At 35.1% G+C, this 18827-nt stretch overlaps 1 protein-coding gene across 7 annotated transcripts in view; it reads right to left on the reverse strand.

The window, feature by feature from the left end:
- Positions 1-18827, reverse strand: part of Csmd3 (CUB and Sushi multiple domains 3) — a 1124273-nt gene that overhangs the window by 110764 nt on the left and 994682 nt on the right. For all 7 annotated transcript variants that reach the window (XM_045143269.1, XM_045143267.1, XM_045143265.1 and 4 more), the window contains 5 exons: positions 13033-13149; positions 11920-12129; positions 8440-8628; positions 7239-7416; positions 6138-6283 (listed from right to left, as the gene is read on the reverse strand). In XM_045143269.1, coding sequence (XP_044999204.1) covers positions 6138-6283; positions 7239-7416; positions 8440-8628; positions 11920-12129; positions 13033-13149 — 840 coding nt within the window. The remainder of the gene's footprint in view (positions 1-6137; positions 6284-7238; positions 7417-8439; positions 8629-11919; positions 12130-13032; positions 13150-18827) is intronic.

Raw genomic sequence — 18827 nt, forward strand, 5'->3', positions numbered from 1 at the left:
CAGCTGTACTGGGGCTCCAGCCCCAGGAAAAGCTTGGTGCTGCTCTCACTTCAGAAAGCCAGACCTTAAGATTAGCTCCCCAGCTTGGTCAACAGACAAAAAGCACTACCCAGACTTGCTGGGAAGTGACACACACAAAGAAGATCCAGTTCAGTCCCAAGGACACCTATCATAATCCAGTGTCCTCAGTCCCACACCTACTGAGATCAGTTTAGACCAGGCCACTCAACACAGGCTATACAAGAGCTGCTACTGCTCCACTTTAAGTGAGACAACTGATCTCAAGAAGGGCACACCACAATGCAAAGTAAATAACACACAACACCCAGCAAAGGGATGCCCCTAAGACCTACTAGTCCCAAGTTGAGACCTCCAAAGAAAGCTTAGGGGAAACCCAAGAAATAGAAGTTCAAAAACAATGGTGGGGGGGGTGTTCCCAACACCTTTTATGAAGCCAGCACCACTCTATGTAAACCAGACAGAGACCCAACAAAAATAGAAAATTATAGGCTGATATCCCTAATGAACTCAGACACAGACATGCTCTAAAAATCTTTGCAAATTGAATTCAAGAACACATCAAAAGTGTCATACACCTTGATCAAGTAGGTTTCATCCCAGGGATGCAGGGATAGTTCATCATATGGAAATGGACTAATGTAATTCACCACAAACATAAACTTATACACAAGAAACAAATGGTTATTTCAGTAAATGTAGAAAAAGCCTTTGAAAAAATATAACACTGCTTCATGATTAAAACAGTAGAGAAGCTAGGGATAGAAAGACCATATCTCAACATAATACAGGCTACTTATAATGCAGCCAAGGCCTAGATCACACTAAATGGGGAAAACTTGAATAATTTCCATTAAGATCTGTAAAATGAAAGGGATGCCCATTCTCACCATTGTTTTTCAACATAGTAGTTGATATATTCGACCAAACAATAAGACAAGAGAAACAAGTAAAAGGCATACAAAAAGGAAAGGAAAGGCTGAAACTAGCCAAAAGACTATTAAATGTGTCCTAAAGATGATATGTTCTTTCAGTAAAGGGGCAGGATACAAAAACTATACATAAAACATTCTTCCTACATACACCAATCATAAACATATGGAGAAAGAGATAAATGATGCTATCTATTTTGAAGAAAGAAATTGAGAAGGACATAAGAAGATGGAAAGACCTTTCATGCCCATGGGAAATCAACTCTAAATGGATTAAGGACCTCAATGTAAGACCTGAAACCCTAAAAGAACTAGAAGTAAAATCAGGGAGAACAAAAAACTACATGATATTGTCATAGTCAAACTCTTTCTGAAGAAGACCCATGTAGCACAGAAAATTAGATCAACTCTCAACCATGGGGACCTCATGAAACTAGGAAGTTACTGTATAGACAAACAAACCATCAAACGATTGATTAGACATTCCACAGAATGGGATAAAATATTCACCAGCTATATGTCTGACAAAGGTATCATACCTGGATCTATGAAGACTGCAAAAAGCTAAACAATTAAAAAAAAAAAATCAAACAACCCAATCAAAACATGGGTAGAGAATTGTATAGAAGATTCTCAAAAGAGTAAATACAAATGTCTACTACACATATATTGAGATGTCCAACATCTTTAGTCATCAGAGAAATGCAAATTAAAAGAATTCTGAGATTTCATCTCACCGCTGTCGGGATGGCATTCATCAAAAGAAAAAAAAAAAAAAAAAGATAACAAATGCTGACAAGGCTGTGAGGAAAGAGGAATAGTCACCCACTGTTGGTGGGAGTGTGTGAACGCTTACAACCCGTATGGAAATCAGTACAGAGACTCTTGAAAAAGATGAAAATAGATCTCCCATTTGTTCCAGTTATAGCACTCCTGGTCATATAACCTAAATACTCCACTCTTTTCTACAGAGATACTTGCTTAATTATGTTTGTTGCTGCTCTATTCACAATATCTGTGAACTGGAATCAAAACAGATGTCCATCAACTCATAAATGGATAATGAAGATTTGGTATAATGAATTCTATTCATTGGCTTTTAAAAATAATACAATGAAACCTGCAGAAAAAAAATGGATGGTTAAAAAAAAAATCATCCTAAGCAAGCTCATACAAGCACAGAAGACAAATGTTGCAATACTCTGTCATTGGCAGTTCCTAAGTGGGATCAGTTGGAAATGAGTACAAATGGTGGTCAGCAACAGGCATGTGGACATAAAATTGGAATGAAAATAGGAGAGAAGAAGTAAGGAGAGAGGAGAGAGAGTTACTTGATAGGTTAGGGAGGGTCAGAACATTGGAAGTGGGGAGGTGCTTAGAAGGTTAGCAGTTTGGGAGTTTGGGGAAGGAGGTAAGCAGAAGTTAAGACAATGCACGACCCATTTACATCAAGGAGGGGCCATTAGGAGGGGGTAGGTCATGGATGAGCCTAAACAATGGTACCAAACTGCCTGTATTTGCTGAAAAGAAAACTAATAAATTAAAAAAAAAAGAATCAGTTCCATAGAAACCCTCATTCTGGTTAGCTGTGTAAAAGATATAACCACCAATAAAGAGGGAAGGGGGACAGTGTGGACAGAAGTGGCAAAGCTTCAGTTTAAAATATTCTGTTTTTATTTGAGAGAAAGAGAGAGAGAGAGAATGGTGCACCAGGGACTCCAACCACCACAAACACACTCCAGATGCGTGTGCCCCCCTTCTGCATCTGGCTTATATCACAGATAGCAAGAATAAGCAGGCAACTCTGCTGATTATGAAATCAACCAGCCAGTCAGTAAATGCGCATGTGTGCAATAATGGTACACAGCCTCTGTTGGTAACCAGCTATTCTCTGAATGGACATGAGGCCTGTTCAGTGGGAGGGAACTTGTATCTGGTACAGGAAACCATGTGGCACTCCCATTTTCTGGAAACCCAATAAATAGACTTAAGACAGAAGCCCCCACTGCTCTCTGGAAAATAATGGGCTTGCAGACCCCCAATTTTTTTTTCTTAATACCTATATTTTTAAGTCAAACTTCTCTCACTCTTGTTTGGAGAATCTGCTTTATTTTAAAGATAGTAGAGAAAACAGAGGAGAATCAAGATACACTGATAAGTCCACCATGAGACATGCCACCTCTATCACATTGACCAGAGCCCAGGATAAACTGCAGGGGAAGTGGTGACAGGAAAACTACTCTTAGTGCTAACCTAACAACCAGCCCCAGGTTGTTGGTGTCTAACACAGTGATTAAATCAAAACCTATTAAAATAGAAATCCTGAGGCTACAGAGAACTCAACACTAAAATCAGACTGCCAGTAGGCCTGCCCTGGCTCAGGAAACGTTGCAGAAGACGAGGCAGAAAAATTTCAAGAGCCACTGAATGGGTAGGAATATCTTTAGGCATAGTCCCTCACTAGTCCACAGGGAATGACTGAGTCCTTTATGAACACACAGTGAAAACCATAACCTCACTGAGGAGGGCCTCCAAAGAAACAGGAGCAGGGAGGAGAAGATACAAGAGGATAACCTGTTATAATTTATATAAAATTAAGGAAATAAAGCTAATAACCAATACACATACCAATTTTAGAGTTGCAAAAGTTTTTTGAAAAAGTTTGCTAAGGTGACTCCCAGAGGGGATGGTGATGATTACATTAATAGTGAATTATCCAGATAATGGAGCAGATTGAACTTATAAGGAGACATAAAAACTGGAGATGAATAAGTAACCAAGAATAGTGAGAGTGGAGGTTGATATGATTTAAGAATGGAAATTTGGAAGGCAGTCAAAAATGTCCAACTGCCAAGTAAGGAATGAGAATTGAGATACATGAACCTTCTTACCCTATGCTAACTCTAAATTTGACATAATGTAGGCATTGTGCATTCTTGGAAAGATGAGTCAGGACCGGAGTCGTGTTTAGGAAAATTGTTCTATTGATGTCAGTGTAATTTGTGATACCACTCAAGTTTTAAAAGGTATTTTATTTATTTATTTGAGTGAGAGTACAAGAAAGAATAGGGAGAGAGAGAGAAAAAAAAAAAGAGAGAAAAAATGGGCATCCCATGGCCTGCTTCTACTGCAAATGAACTCCTGTCACAGGTGAGTGACACTTCATGCATCTGACATTCCATGGCCACTAAAAAAATGAACTTAGGCCTTCATGTTTACAATCAAGTGTCTTTAACCATTGAGCCATCTCTCCAGCCCAATTGTTTATACACACTTGTTTAAATGTTTGATAATATGTTATATGAAAATGCCAAATATCCACTCTGCCATGCTCTACACTAACTGTTTATTATGTCATGTCTCATATTCTCATTATATAACTTTAATAAAATGCTGGCAGCAGTAACAATGGCAGCACCATCAGCATCTTGATCAACAATTTCATATGGCTAAGCCTAGCATATACCAGTAATTGGAGAAAACTTTACCCAGACTCACTTAACATTCTCAGCAATCTCATTGTCTTGTTTTATAGATTAATAAAATAAAGTTCTCATACTGACATGTTCATGGTCAAAGAGAAAATAAACTATTAACACTTGTTTGATCATTCATAATCCTAATTTATTATATACAATTCAAAGCAAGCCATATGTGTGTGTGTGTGTGTGTGTGTGTGTGTACGCGTATAGTGTTTTATATTCATAATGCACACATTTGCCACATATATACACCACAAGTTCTCACACATATGACATCTTTTTCCTCTCAACATGTTTTTCCTTTGAAGGCCTCGCAAAATTTTTAAACTTTCTATAGAGCTATGTTATGGACACTGAAAGTGCATCAAGAATACTCCCTTCTTAGGGTTTGTTCAGGTAAGAACACATAATGATAAAAATACACATGAGAATTTACCAAGAGGAGATGTGCACAGTGAATTTGTCTTTTGACATGAAAAATTATTTGTTCTTGTGTTATGATTATCTATCAAAGAGAGCATACTGCTTGTTTAGCCCCAGTCTTTGTATCTGTCTACTTCCATCATCATTTAAGTAGCATGGGCAGATAATAGCCTGAAAAGGTCTCCAGTGGAACACCTTGCTTTCCTGCTGTCTGACTTCCAGTGTTCATGTAAACCTGGTGCCATTATGATGCACTGCGTAGACAACATCTAGCAGGATGATAAACTCTCAGATTAAGCAGCTCAAATTTCAGTTAGTTCTCTGTTTCTAGACTCGATGTAATTTGAATGTCTTTGAATACAGCTATCACTGAGATATTCAGATATTTCATGGCACACAGGCTATTAGTATCAAGTACTTTATTGCTTTACATTAAAAAGATGAAACATTAAATTGCATACTACTGTGATGGGAAATATATCTCCAAGTTTACATATAATTTTAGTAAGTTTAGTTAAGTTGATTACAGGTCCTGCGACATATCTGAGATTATTTTCACAGTTATATGAATCATGCTGTGTTTTTGTGACTATGATAATCCTGATAAAAGCATACAATTATTATAAAAACATTTCTTATGTACAGAAAATATGGTTAAAATGAAGTAAAAATATATAACATCACTGTGAAAGCCTATGAATGCCATGGCAAGAAGTTATTGTGAAGATAGTATATAACCAAATAAAACTGAGACTCCATAAATTATTCCACAGGGATAAAGCTCTGAACTTAATGATCTGGAATAGTCACTTAAATTTGTGAGTTCTTGAAAAGGTACAATTTTGAAGCACAAGTGTAAATGAATGAGTAATGCAATCCAGAGCATAAAGATATTAGAAGGTAATTTTAGAAAGATTCACAGCAGGTTGAATAGATTAAACATTTTATGCAAGAAAAAAATCTATTGATGTCTCCAAATTGCATGCAGTAAAGTATGAACAGCTGGTTCTCTTTTATTGGTTTCCATGCAAAAATGATTATTTTCCACTGGGTAATTACTGACTGATTTATTTTCTATATCCATTTGCTCACATGTTAATGTCCCTCAACACTTAGCGGAGGTCATCATGTGCAACTAAATGTGCTTAAATGCTTATGCTACAGGGATGATCCATGTGACAGACTTTAATACATTTTCAATAACTGGGTAAATAGTATAGTCATTCTTTCCAGGACAATTTAAATAGTATGAATGCAGTGGAAACACTTAGACAATACCAACCATGATAACTGAGCACGAAGAAGCCGCTTGTGGTGAAGTCACTGTGGAATTTGATTAGAATCTGATTGGAAGTGCTGTATACTGATTCCAAAGCAGTATTGCCACTGAACTGACCAATCTGAGGTGAATTTTGGTCAGGTCCATCCCTGTTAAGCAAAAGATGGGGAAGGGGTGAGTGAACTTCATCTCTGACAACAAGTTGAAGAAAGGCATTGCAAAAATTTATATTATTATAGCAACAATAATGATAGCCATTGAGCCATAATTAACATTAAAGTGACGTATGTCAATATAAGTAATAAATTGCAACATTTGAAATGTAGCAACAGTTAGTATCTTTATGAAAATATAGTTCTATTATCAACAAATTGTAGTTTTCTATCAATACTGGATTCTCTTAAATGCTTCAGATACCCTCCCCCCTTTACTCTCTTTAGCAACAATATTGTAGACTTAACATTAGGACTCTGAGAACTCATACAGAAGCTCTGTCAAGAAACTCTCACTGATTAATTCAGAGATTTTATTTATTTTTTGAATAAATATATTTCAATTGATAAGCTACCAGTATAATTCTACTTTATGATAACTTATTATGATAGGAATTTAATAATTATTCTGTTAGTTATGACCTCAACTTTAAAATAAAGAACTTTCTCTGGTAATGGCCTGTTGAAGTACATTATTAATAATTGTTTTTATTCATTCTCATTGATAAATACTTTGTTTTACAGTGTTTCACTACTTCATGGAACGAATTCTAAAATCTACTTGTCATGTCTCATTCTTTTTTTTGTTTCCAGGCTGACCTGGAATTAACTCTGTAGTCTCCGGGTGGCCTTGAACTCATGGCCATCCTCCTGCTTCTGCCTCCCAAGTGCTGGGATTAAAAAAAAAAAAAAAAAAAAAAAGAAGTTGTGCACCACCACACCTGGCTTCATGTCTTGTTCTTCAAAGCAAATGCTGTCAACCCCAGTTACACATGCCAGGTTAAATATCAGACAACATTTTGGAACAGAGTTGTGATATCTTGTCAGTCCTACTTTGTGTCATTCTTATAATGCACTTGAATCAATCAAAACCAATGATCCTAGTACTTACCATACAGTAATGAAATCATAGATTGGTTCTGTTTGAAGGACGGTAAAATTGATGTAGATTCCATTCCCAGGGGGAACTCTTACAAGCCAAAAGCAATCTTGAAAATTTGGATATTCATCAGGATACCCAGGAGAGTAAATAGTGCCATTCATTGCAGTTATATTCCCACCACATAGAGCTATAGGAAAAGATATATATAGCTATGTTTTCAAAAACTTAACTGATTATAGAGAACAAAGATCAGTTATACCTCTTAAATAGTTAAAATATACCTGTCTTTTATTATTATTTCAATTGGAAACTATAGGGAATATAGTTCATTTTTACTTATTCTTGCATACAGAATATGCCACATATTTATCATTATTGATTGTAAAATTAGTCAATCATATTGTCTTTGCTTTCTAAAGATACTTTATAATCAATGTGCATGATATGTAATATTTTCTCTTAAATTGTGCATACTTGTAAGACCTTCTAAAATATTCAAGCTTTTTTAACAGTTGCATTTTCACTGAAAAAGTACAATATATATGCAACTTCATTTTAATGTTTTACATTAACTATACACCTACAAATACACACAAATACTGGAGAAGCTCTCAAGAGTACAAGTTTATTTTCATTCTGTGATAGTTTGAATGGATGTCTCCCAATCGATTCAGTTTCATTAAAGCTTCTTGGATTTCATTAAAACTTCTTGGATTTCATTAAAGCTTCTTGGATACACCTGCCTGGATTAAAAAGGTGTTGCTGTGGGTGGATCTATGTTTCCAGCAGCCTAAAGATATGCAGAGTGCTTGAGCTCTTCTGGGGTTTTGGAGTGTGCTTGCTTATGGTGCTGGTGCTTCTTCTCTCTGCGTAGGCCTTCCAAAGGGGCCAGCTACATCCACAGGAACTTCCCCTGGATCTGCGAGTTTCAATAAGCCACCTGCTCCCATAACCTGTGTCTGGTTGGAAGTTCATGCCAGCAATATGTAGCTGACTATGACAAACTCCCAGTAAGGAAGGTTATAGCTATTCTTAGTGATAAAATCAGTTATTCTATATGGAATTTTAACTGAACTTTTTTTTGTTAATATCTTCTCACTCCGGGACTATATCAAGCATGCTATTTGAATAGGAAGATAAGAATGCTCCCACAAGAGTTATTACATTCAAATGATACTCTCAATGAGATCACTTCAACTTAGAAGCATACCTTCACACCTTGGAAGTGGATGATTCCAGTTACGACTTACTCCATGGAGGCACGTGAGAGCTGAGCTGCCGATTAATGTATACCCTGGGAAGCATTCAAAGGAAACTGTTTGGCCCACAGTAAAATCATTGCCAATTACAAAACCATTTCGAAAAGGGCGAGGATCAGGACAGCTTTGCAACTGGTATGCTAGGAGAAAGGAAACAGAAAGACATTTCTGTTTTGAATTTCAAACTTCAAACATAGACATTATATGCAATTTAAAATTGATAGATTGCTCTTAAAGTTAGGAATTGTAACTCATGTCTGGAAGATATATTGTAAATAATCATTTGATATGTATTTCTCAAGTCTACAATTTTAATATGTAGAGTCTTAGTACAACTCATAAACATGCATCAGCTCTTTCACCTGCCTGTTCAACCTATCTAAACTATAGATCTGAATAGAAATGTACACTCCTAATGAAGCCATAATTCTAATCAGCACATCCTAGTTCCTTTAAATAGAATGCAATTGTTTCACTTTATGTTGCATGTACACATAAGTGCATAAAGTTTGCCATAAAGTAGCACAGAAAACAAGCATACAAATAAACTTAATTATGAGTTGCTTTAATTTTTTAAAATAATTTTTCTCTGGAAGGAGTACTGAACTATCTTTCTGTTAAATTTCTGTGTAGAAATTATTGAATAAAATAAAAATAAAGAAGTAGGAGAAAAATACATCTAATCAAGAAAAGGCTTTGTATTTTGATTACTGTAACATTGTTAGCACTGAAATGTAGTATTGTTCATACTCCTTTCTTTTACATGCTATGTGAGACCATAGTTCCTGTACATTTGGCTTATCATTCAGCTCAATGCCTTGTCAGTTGCCTTTCTCATAATAGGAACTTAATAAACATTCTTGAAGAAGTGTTGAGCTGCTGGGCAGGGCATATACCCCTACCACATTCTGGAACTTTACTGTTTGCCTGCCCCAAATTATAAATAGTCAAATTTAAATCACTAAAATATATCTATATTAATAAATGAGACAATATATTTTTCAAATGAAAAGATACATTTGATACCAAATAAGTTATTCTGTTATTTATTAAGATGTTATTCAAAATCATATAACTAGATATTTTTATCATGGAAAATTTGTTTTTACATACTCTTTTCATTTAATTTAATGATATACAGATAAAAATATAAGTTCCAAAATAGTTCTAACTCTAGTTTAATATATGTGTATATTATTTGGTCATGAGAAATATATATATATATATATCTATTAAATAAACTCAATTTTCACTTATATTTAAAGATTTAATTTTGAAAATAAAAGAACCTTTAGGTAAATGTATGCAGATAGAAAAAAAATTCATGAGGTTAGGGAATAGATGAAGTCAGGCTATAAGTGAATAGTGGAGTGTAAGGCAGTATATATTCTATATTTCCATAACTGTGTTTCTGAGCCTTCTAGCAGTACAGAAGACAGAAACAGTTTTTTTGTTTGTTTGTTTGTTTGTTTGTTTTACATAACTAATTTCTTAAAGACTATGGGTGGATATAGAAAGAGACCTAGAGAAGACTCCTACTTAATGGAAACAAAGATATTTTGAAAGGGACTCAGGTAGCATTGTCATGCAGTTAGGTGACTAGGACCTTGGAAGTAAAAAGCAGGAATGTTTTGGGGCTTTACTAGAGATCACAGAGGAAGCTAGCTTCTTCTTATCTCTGCCCTAGATCTGTTTTCTACAAATAACCTGAGCCCCTCCTTGGAGGGGGGAAAACTTTCAGAAAAATTTAAATCTAACCCTGACACTGTGGTTGGTCAAGTTTGTTCCCCAGAACTTGGCATCATGGCTAGCCTCTTCATGACCCAACTTTTAGCCCAGACCAATCAACTCTTATCTGAGCTCACCTGAGCCAGAAGGTAAAGCCCACTACACAAGGTTATAAATATGTTTAGCTGCAGGTTCATCACCCCTAAACCTTCAGGTTCTGGTGAGTCTCTCCCTCATCTCAGTCTTACTAGGAGGAAGGTCCTTTTAGAATTTAAGTCTCTGTGCTGAAATGAGGGGAGAACCCCCTTGACTTCTCTGTACCCCTTTCCGCCCTTCACAAGGCAGGAGTTCTCTGCACTTTCTCTTCTTTTCTCTGTGTAAATCTCTTTTCACATATCTTCTAGTCAGACATGGGCTCTCAGAACACATGGGTGTATTCATTTTCCTTCCCTTGCTTTTATACATTCCTAAATCAATATAATAATCTAACAATTACCATCCTCAGTCATATTTTATCCAATTCTTTGGTTAAGAGCAGACACAAACTAATAGTTTGGGGTTCAATGTCCCCACTATTTAGTCACCTAAGACAGATTAATGCACACTACAAAGATATCTGTTCTTAGGAAACTCACACCTGTAAACATCAGAACATGAAATCTTGGAATAATTGTACAGACACATAACACTTTTAATCATTAGATCCATACCATATAAAATGTTATTGTCATGTTATCTAATTGTACAAAAGCTTAGATTTTTAAAAACAGAAATAGGACAAGAGTAAGAGCTATGCTGTCTTAAGTGGCAACAGACAGTTAGTACTATAGTTACTCTTACAGCCCTCATGCAGTGGAATCAATGAACTATTTTTTTAAAAATCAATACTAAAATAAAGTGTAATAAAATGACTTGAGTAATTACTAATATTACACACACACACACACACACACACACTTTACATAATACTGCATAAAATTCAACATGATTTATCTGGAATGCACTCTAATAAGCTCCCTTATGCAAATTACAATGTGGAGGCCATGGCCAAGGACACATTAGTTTGCATATGGAGAGCCAGTGTTTGATGCCAGCTCTAATTCAGTCCACAACATTTGCTGCAAGGGATAAAAGTCTAGTTCAAAGTCATACAAAAATTCTGTATAAGACATTGGTGTATTATAATGTTTGCTTTCTCTTGATAAGATTATGAAACAGAATGAAAGATTGCCATACTATTGTATCTTAAAATAAAGAAAGTACTACATGAGGAATATAAACTGCATTTTTTCAATACATTCAGTTTGATTAAAAGCAAAATAAATCTTGGATATCTGCTTTCCCTTAATTAATTATCTTACCTTGCTTAATTTAATCAGGTATTAATTTAAGACTGATTCAATGTTATTTTTTTTCTGGTTAAGACTTTCTAAGTTCTCAGAATAAACATAAAGTTCAATATTCAAACCATCTTCCTAACTGAATCTTTCCTTGGTTTAAGTTCCCTTCTCTTCTAAGAAAGAACATAGGGAATACTTATGTTTTTATAAAAGTTAAGAACTTCTTCCTCTCCCCCGAGATGAAACACTGGCCTTCTGAAAGCTACTCAGGCCCTCTACCACTGTGTTAAGCCATTAAAATTTCCAAAAGCAGATGGGGCTCAAATGAGCCTGCAGTTTTTTTTTTTTAATATTTTTTCTCACCTTGATATATAATATGAAACCCCTGTTTGTTTTGTGAATAGTCACTGTGAAAATACAAGCTGGTTTCATGGGTTGTGCTGAACAACATAGATGGTATTTGAGGACCACTTAGCCGGCCAATAACAGTACTAGATTCTGAGGCTCCACTTCTTACTTCCAGATAATCATGTATGGTCTCTGTTGAAAAGTTTACAAACTGTAGATGAACTCCTGAAGAAGAAAGATAAATACAAATATATTTACATCTCACTAAGTATATATACACAAATGCATGCACACACACAAACTCACCAATATACTGAATATGTTTCCAGTTAGGTTATGAGGCACAGTGTCAAGGTCTGTGCTGAAGGTGTGCAGGCCACCCACACCAACAACTAATGTTACTAGTTCTTCAGTGAGTATGTAGTCATTTTAGTGTTCTTACATTTCATAAACCATAAATTGAAATATTAGGAATTTTATACTACTTTGTAAATTTAAAATTGGTTTTATTTACAATTCAAGGGGATGAATTCAGTAGACTATGAAAAAATAAATTATATATTTGGTACTGTTTGTAATAATAAACAGGTACAAAGTAGTTGCATACAAAATTTAGGGTGACTTGGTCCTTGTTATGCATATGTAACTTGAGGTACATATTTCTGTAAATATCATCCTCATATCCATGCAGCACTCTTTCAATAGGAGACACCCAAGGAAGATAAAACCAATATATAAAAGAGACATCTGCAATCTCATATTTGGTTCAGTATTTCTCCTAATACAAGGATGTAGGGTAAACCTAAATGCTTATTCATGGATGGGTGACTAAAGAAACTGTGTGTAAAGGAATACAATTTAGTCTTGACAAAGTAAAGTATTCTAACAATTTATAATAATGAAGATGGTCCTAATGGACATAATATTAAATGTAATAAACCAGGTGTGGAAAGACAAATACCACATGAACTCATATAGGTATTTCATTTCTTAATTTATACATTTTCATATACTGACAAACTGAAACTTTATAATTATTTTATAAGTTCTTATTATGCATTGATATTTCATTTTTCAGAATGCATTGATGACTGTTGAAACCACTTTCACATCTTAAAATATACATACCAAAGCCAATGGGGAGCTTGATGGTCCATGTGCAATCCAAACTACTGGGGTAGTTCCCAGGAAACCCAGGACTGAGGATCACACCACTGAAGTCAGACATAGAGCCACCACATTGAGCTGCAAAGCAACAGAAGCCCCGTGTAAGCTAGAAGAGTACAATCATTTTCTGTATTAAAAAGTTATGGAAATTATCTTAAGGTTTCATAACGACTCTAAGGGATACAGCTCAAGATAAAAGTGAGTGTGGCCCACACTTCCCATATTCTGGAAATGAAATGTGTTTCAATGAATTTGTTAAAACTGTGGAAAAGACATAATTTTCATCAGGAATTGTGAAGCAAAACCAGTTATGACACTCCAAATAGCAGCTCACATGCAGTGAATACAACTAAAAGCAGAAATATCATTTTCCACTGTATTTCTCTTTCTGAAGTACTTCTAATACTGGTTTGAGGCATTTTGCAGACGTCATAATTTAAATTGCAATAAAGCCAGTCAACCTCATCAGCTCAGTTCAAAGTACTGTTTTCAAGAAGGAATCCTGTCCACATCTTTTCATCTTTTTCCTTGAAAAAGGCTCAATAAAGAATTTCCTAGTTAGGTGCAGTGGCACACGCCTTTAATCCCAGCACTAGGGAGGCAGAGGTAGGAGGATCGCTATGAGTTCGTGGCCACCCTGAGACTACAGAGTGAATTCTGGGTCAGCTTGGGCTAGAGTGAGACCCTACCTTGGGGTTGGGGGGGGGTGAGAATTTCTTAAAAATATTTGGTTTCCATTAATAACATATGAAGGAACTGTGTATAATAAACTTATTGACTCATGCTAGCTTGAAAGAAACAAGAGAAAGTTTAGGGATGTGCAATGAAGCAAGGGGCTGCAAGATGATTTAGTGGTTAAGGTACTTGCCTGCAAAGCCAATGGAATCAGGTTTGATTCCCTAGGACCCAGATGTTCTCTGATTCTCTCTGGCTCTCACTCAAATAAGTAAATAAACAAATAACAATATTATTTTTTAAAATATTAGGCAGAATTTACCAATGATTTCATTTTGAAGTCCCTATGTCATGAGTTTACCATTTAATAAAGTATGCTAGAATTGAACGTTACCAATTTTACTATTTTATTTTATTTTATTTTATTTTATTTATTTTAGAGAGAGTGAAAGAAAAAGAAGTGGTGTGCCAAGGCCTCAGCCACTACATTTGAACTCCAGACACTTCTGCCCCCTAGTGGACATATGTGACCTTGTGCTTGGCTCACCTTTGTGTGTCTGGCTAATATAGGATCTGGAGAAACCAACATGGGTCCTTAGGTTTTGCAAGAAAGCAACTTAACCACTAAGCCGTCTGTGGTGGTTTGATTCAGGTGTCCCCCATAAACTTAGGTGTTCTGAATGCTAGGTTCCCAGCTGATGGATATTTGGGAATTAATGCCTCCTGGAGGGAGTGTATTGTTGGGGGTGGGCTTATGGGCTTTATAGCCAGTTTCCCCATGCCAGTGTTTGGCACACCCTCCTGTTCCTGTGGTCCACCTTATGTTGGCCAGGGGGTGATGTTCACCCTTTGCTCATGCCACCGTTTTCCCCTGCCATTGTGGAGCTTCCCCTCAAGCCTGTAAGCCAAAATAAATCTCTTTTTCCCAGAAGCTGCTCTTGGTTGGGCGATTTCTACCAGCAATGTGACCCAGGCTGCAGCACCATCTCTCCAGCCCTAATTTATATTTTACACTGGATAGAATTGTCTAAAATATAGAAGGACGTTTGCATTTTACAGGCCTATTTCTTTCTGAAAATCCTCAGGTTTATTCCTCATCATTGTAAAGATACTAATGTGCTTGTATGAATTGTTGGATAAGGAATCAAATCTAATGACAGCTACATGGATAGAGTGCTTATATGCATATTCATTCATTTATTTCTTGCTAAGAATAATAACAGGTAAACACTCAAACTTCAGGTTATGCATCATAAAAACAAATTCAGTAGGAGTTTTATCTACATTTGATAAAATATTCAATAATCAGTTTGACAGCTGTCTCTTATGTGAACTGAATAAATTATGTCTTCAGCAGTTTTTACCAGTGAGGTATGCATAATCTTAGAGTTAATGTGCATATAAACCTTTCTTTCAAATGGATTACCATTAAGTTCTAAAGAAACATCTGCACACTTTCCTATTCCTTAGAAATTTCAGTTCATCATTCCTCAAAATCAATCAATTTTGCATACATATTCACTATTATCATCCATCCACCAAACATTTTTTTTTCATTTTATTCTAAAATGGGGTTTAATATACACATTCAACCCAGAAAATCAATAAAATGTTAAGAGAATAATTTTATCAGTTTAAAATATTTTAAAGTTTTATTAAGACAACAATTTTAGTTTATTTTGCTTCATACTAAATTTTAAGTACATATTAAGGACTAATAGTATGTATAAATATTTTATATAATATATCATATATGCACATAAAATATTAAATATATTACATATTGGTATTGATATCATACACACACACACAATGTCAAACTTGCTATGGAACTCATAATAAGTTCATAACTTTGAATTTCTGCACCTCCTGCTTCTTCCTCACATGTTCAAAACTGAAAAGATTACAGGTATGTGGAAGTTCCTGGGAGAGTGAACCTAGGACCATATACATAAATAGGTAGACACAAACATACTAGGCAGGCGCTTTACCAACTGAGCTACATCAACAGTCTCCTTTTATTGCCTTGTCTTCAAATTTCTACCCACACACACATACACACTACATATATACTACATATATACTGAGAATTCTGTACTTTACATCAGTATCTTCCATAGTTACTTCTCTGCCTCATTACATTCTTCACATTAAGATAACTGCAACATCTTAGTACCCCTGAAACAAGATCATCCTGAATATTCCTTTCTTCTGCTAATACTTAAAATCTCCTTGAATTGTGCCTCTTTCCAAGAAAATAGTCCAACAAGTTGTTGATTTTCCAAGTCATAGGTCTTTAACTCATTTACCCAATGGCTAGAGTTTTAACACATTCTCTGGAAGTCACCTGCTTTCAGAGTCTGCTTCAGTATGGCCAGGGTTTTACTTCAGCATTGTAGTTTTCTGTCTGTACAAGATTATTGTGCAAAATTTGCAAAAAAAAAAAAAAAAAAAAAACCAAATAGAAAAGAATGCACTCAAAATTTGCCAAACCCAAATGATCCTTGTAAATTTATATGCTTTATTCTCAGCATGGTTCTATTTATACTTGTGTCTATGATAAAATAGGATCATTCTCTGTGAATTGTTTTCCACTTTCAATTTCTTATATTTAACTACATTATAGACCACATTCTAGTCACCAAATTTCCATCAAAATGTTTGTTTTTTAAAGTCTATTATGGGATCCTTAAGTTACTGCTGATATGTCACCATAATAGCTACTACTAAATGTCTTTATATTCCAGGTTCAGTGCTAAACATTTAAACATTTTAATATTCTTTCATTTAATGATCAAAATACGTTGTGAGGCAAACACTGTTATCTCATTTAATAGGTGAACAAACTAACGTAAGGAACAATATGCTACATAATTATTTAATTAAAACTGGAAATCTGAGTAAAATAATATTGGATTGTAAGTCTTTGATAAGTACTCCATGTGATTTCATACCAACTTAATTTATATGATAAAACTTATACTTCATATTTCATTTTATTAAAATAGTACTTTTAATATTGCTTTGTTCTTATCATGAACTGAAATGGAAGGTTTAACCAAAGCATCAATACTTTTTTCTGAAAATCCAGCAATTTTTAAAGAATAATAAGTGATAGAAGGGTAGAAACCATTACATAATACTGAAGTGCCTTGTAAATTAACAGAAAAGGTTGAGAAATTGGCAGTAGTTCTTACAATTTTTGAGCAGTTAGTTATAACTAGTGATATGATTCATGACATATCAAACTGTGTAATTTATAAGCCCAAAATTTGGTTATACAAAGAAATATGAAAAATACTTATGTGTGTACTATTAATTATATCAAAAGAACATAGTGGTACTCTGACAAAAAAGGAAATAAGAAAATTGGACCAGTATACTTTCCACAAAACATTTCAAAAATCAAATTTCATGTTGAGTGCAATGATGCCTACTTATAATTCTTACATTTACAGTGCTGAGGCAGTATGGCTGTGAGTCAGAAGACAAGTCCAAACTATATAGTTGTTGGAAGCCCACGTGTGGTTACAAAATAAAACCACCCCCCCAATATGCATATTATATATGAAAATATGTTATGGTATAATAAATCTTCATAAATTAATGACAAAGTCATATTTCAACATTTTTATTTAATGGACTTCCAAATATTTACATTGGTTCATTACACAATATTTATTAGATGGTTATTTCTAAAGTTAACTGTCATAGGTCCTGGGACATGATAATAAAAGATCTAAGTTATTTTATATTGGTAGAATAAGCAGTTTACTTACATTGTTTTTTTTTTTATGTCACTACTGTGTGCAAAGACAGACATGCACACAAACACACATAGTCACACAATATCACACATTTATGTTCAGTATTATTTGTCCATATAAATTTTATAATAGTATATGTATGGTTTTAAATTGCACAACATTCATTCTTCTGTACCTGTAGTATCTAAAATTGCTTCCCTTAAAAGTTATCAACCATTGAAAAGTGTGAATGCCTTTTTTTGTTAGCCAAATATAAATTTTCTATTACTTTCCAAGAAGAATTACATTGCAATGATTTATATTGACTGTCAATTTTATAGGAGCTAGAAACACTTTTCAGGGATTATCTAGATGTGGTTAGTATCTGGATATAACTATGAAACATGGTCTTGACAAGGTTAATTAGGTGGGAAGTCTCACCAACTTTGGATGGCATCATTAAATGGGATGGGGGCCTGGACTGTATATAAGTAAGAGAACTGACTGAGTAACAGCTCACATCACCCTCTGTTTCCTGGATTGAAGGTGTCCAGTTATCTTAAGCTCCTGCCATCATGATATGGTGGGCTGGAACCTGAAACCTGGAGGAAATCCCTCTTCCTATACATTGATTTTTATCAGGTAGTTTGTCCTATTATTGTGCTTGTAACTAATGCATGTGTATTTTGTCAATGGTAATGTCAACTAAATTATGCTCCCTAATCATATGCTAAATCCCAAACCTTCAGTGAAACTGCCCTTGGAAACAGGATCTTCTAGGAGGGGTTTTAGGCTGAATGGTATCATAATGCTTGACTCTAATCCCATAGGACTGGTTTTAAAAGAAGAGCAAGAGACACCAAGGATGTACCTGTCCATAAGAAAGACTATGGGAAGACCCAGGGGGAGACAGCCAATCCGAAGCCAAGAAGAAATGCAACTACAAGCAAGCAATGATAAAGCATTATATTCTTGGTCTTCTAACTTTAATTCCAGAAGAAAAGTATTTTCTGATGCTTAGGCCCCACTGTGTTGGTTTCTAGTTATGGACATTGAATGTATTACTGCAATGCACACATGGCCATTAGAGAAGTAAGTCAGATACAACACCCACCTCACAAAGCTCTATCAGTGGTTGTGTAACGACCAGTCAACACCGTTCTCTATACTCTTTTTCAAAAATTATTTTTATTTATTTGAGAGAGGAAGAGGGAAATAGAGAGAGAGAATGGCACAGCAGGGCCTCCAACCACTAAGAACGAACTCCAGTACATGTGCAACCATGTGCATCTGGCTTACGTGGGTCCTGGGGAATCACACCTGGGTCATCAGACT

The sequence above is a fragment of the Jaculus jaculus genome, chromosome 2 (genome assembly GCF_020740685.1).
Source record: "Jaculus jaculus isolate mJacJac1 chromosome 2, mJacJac1.mat.Y.cur, whole genome shotgun sequence".
NCBI lineage: Eukaryota > Metazoa > Chordata > Mammalia > Rodentia > Dipodidae > Jaculus > Jaculus jaculus.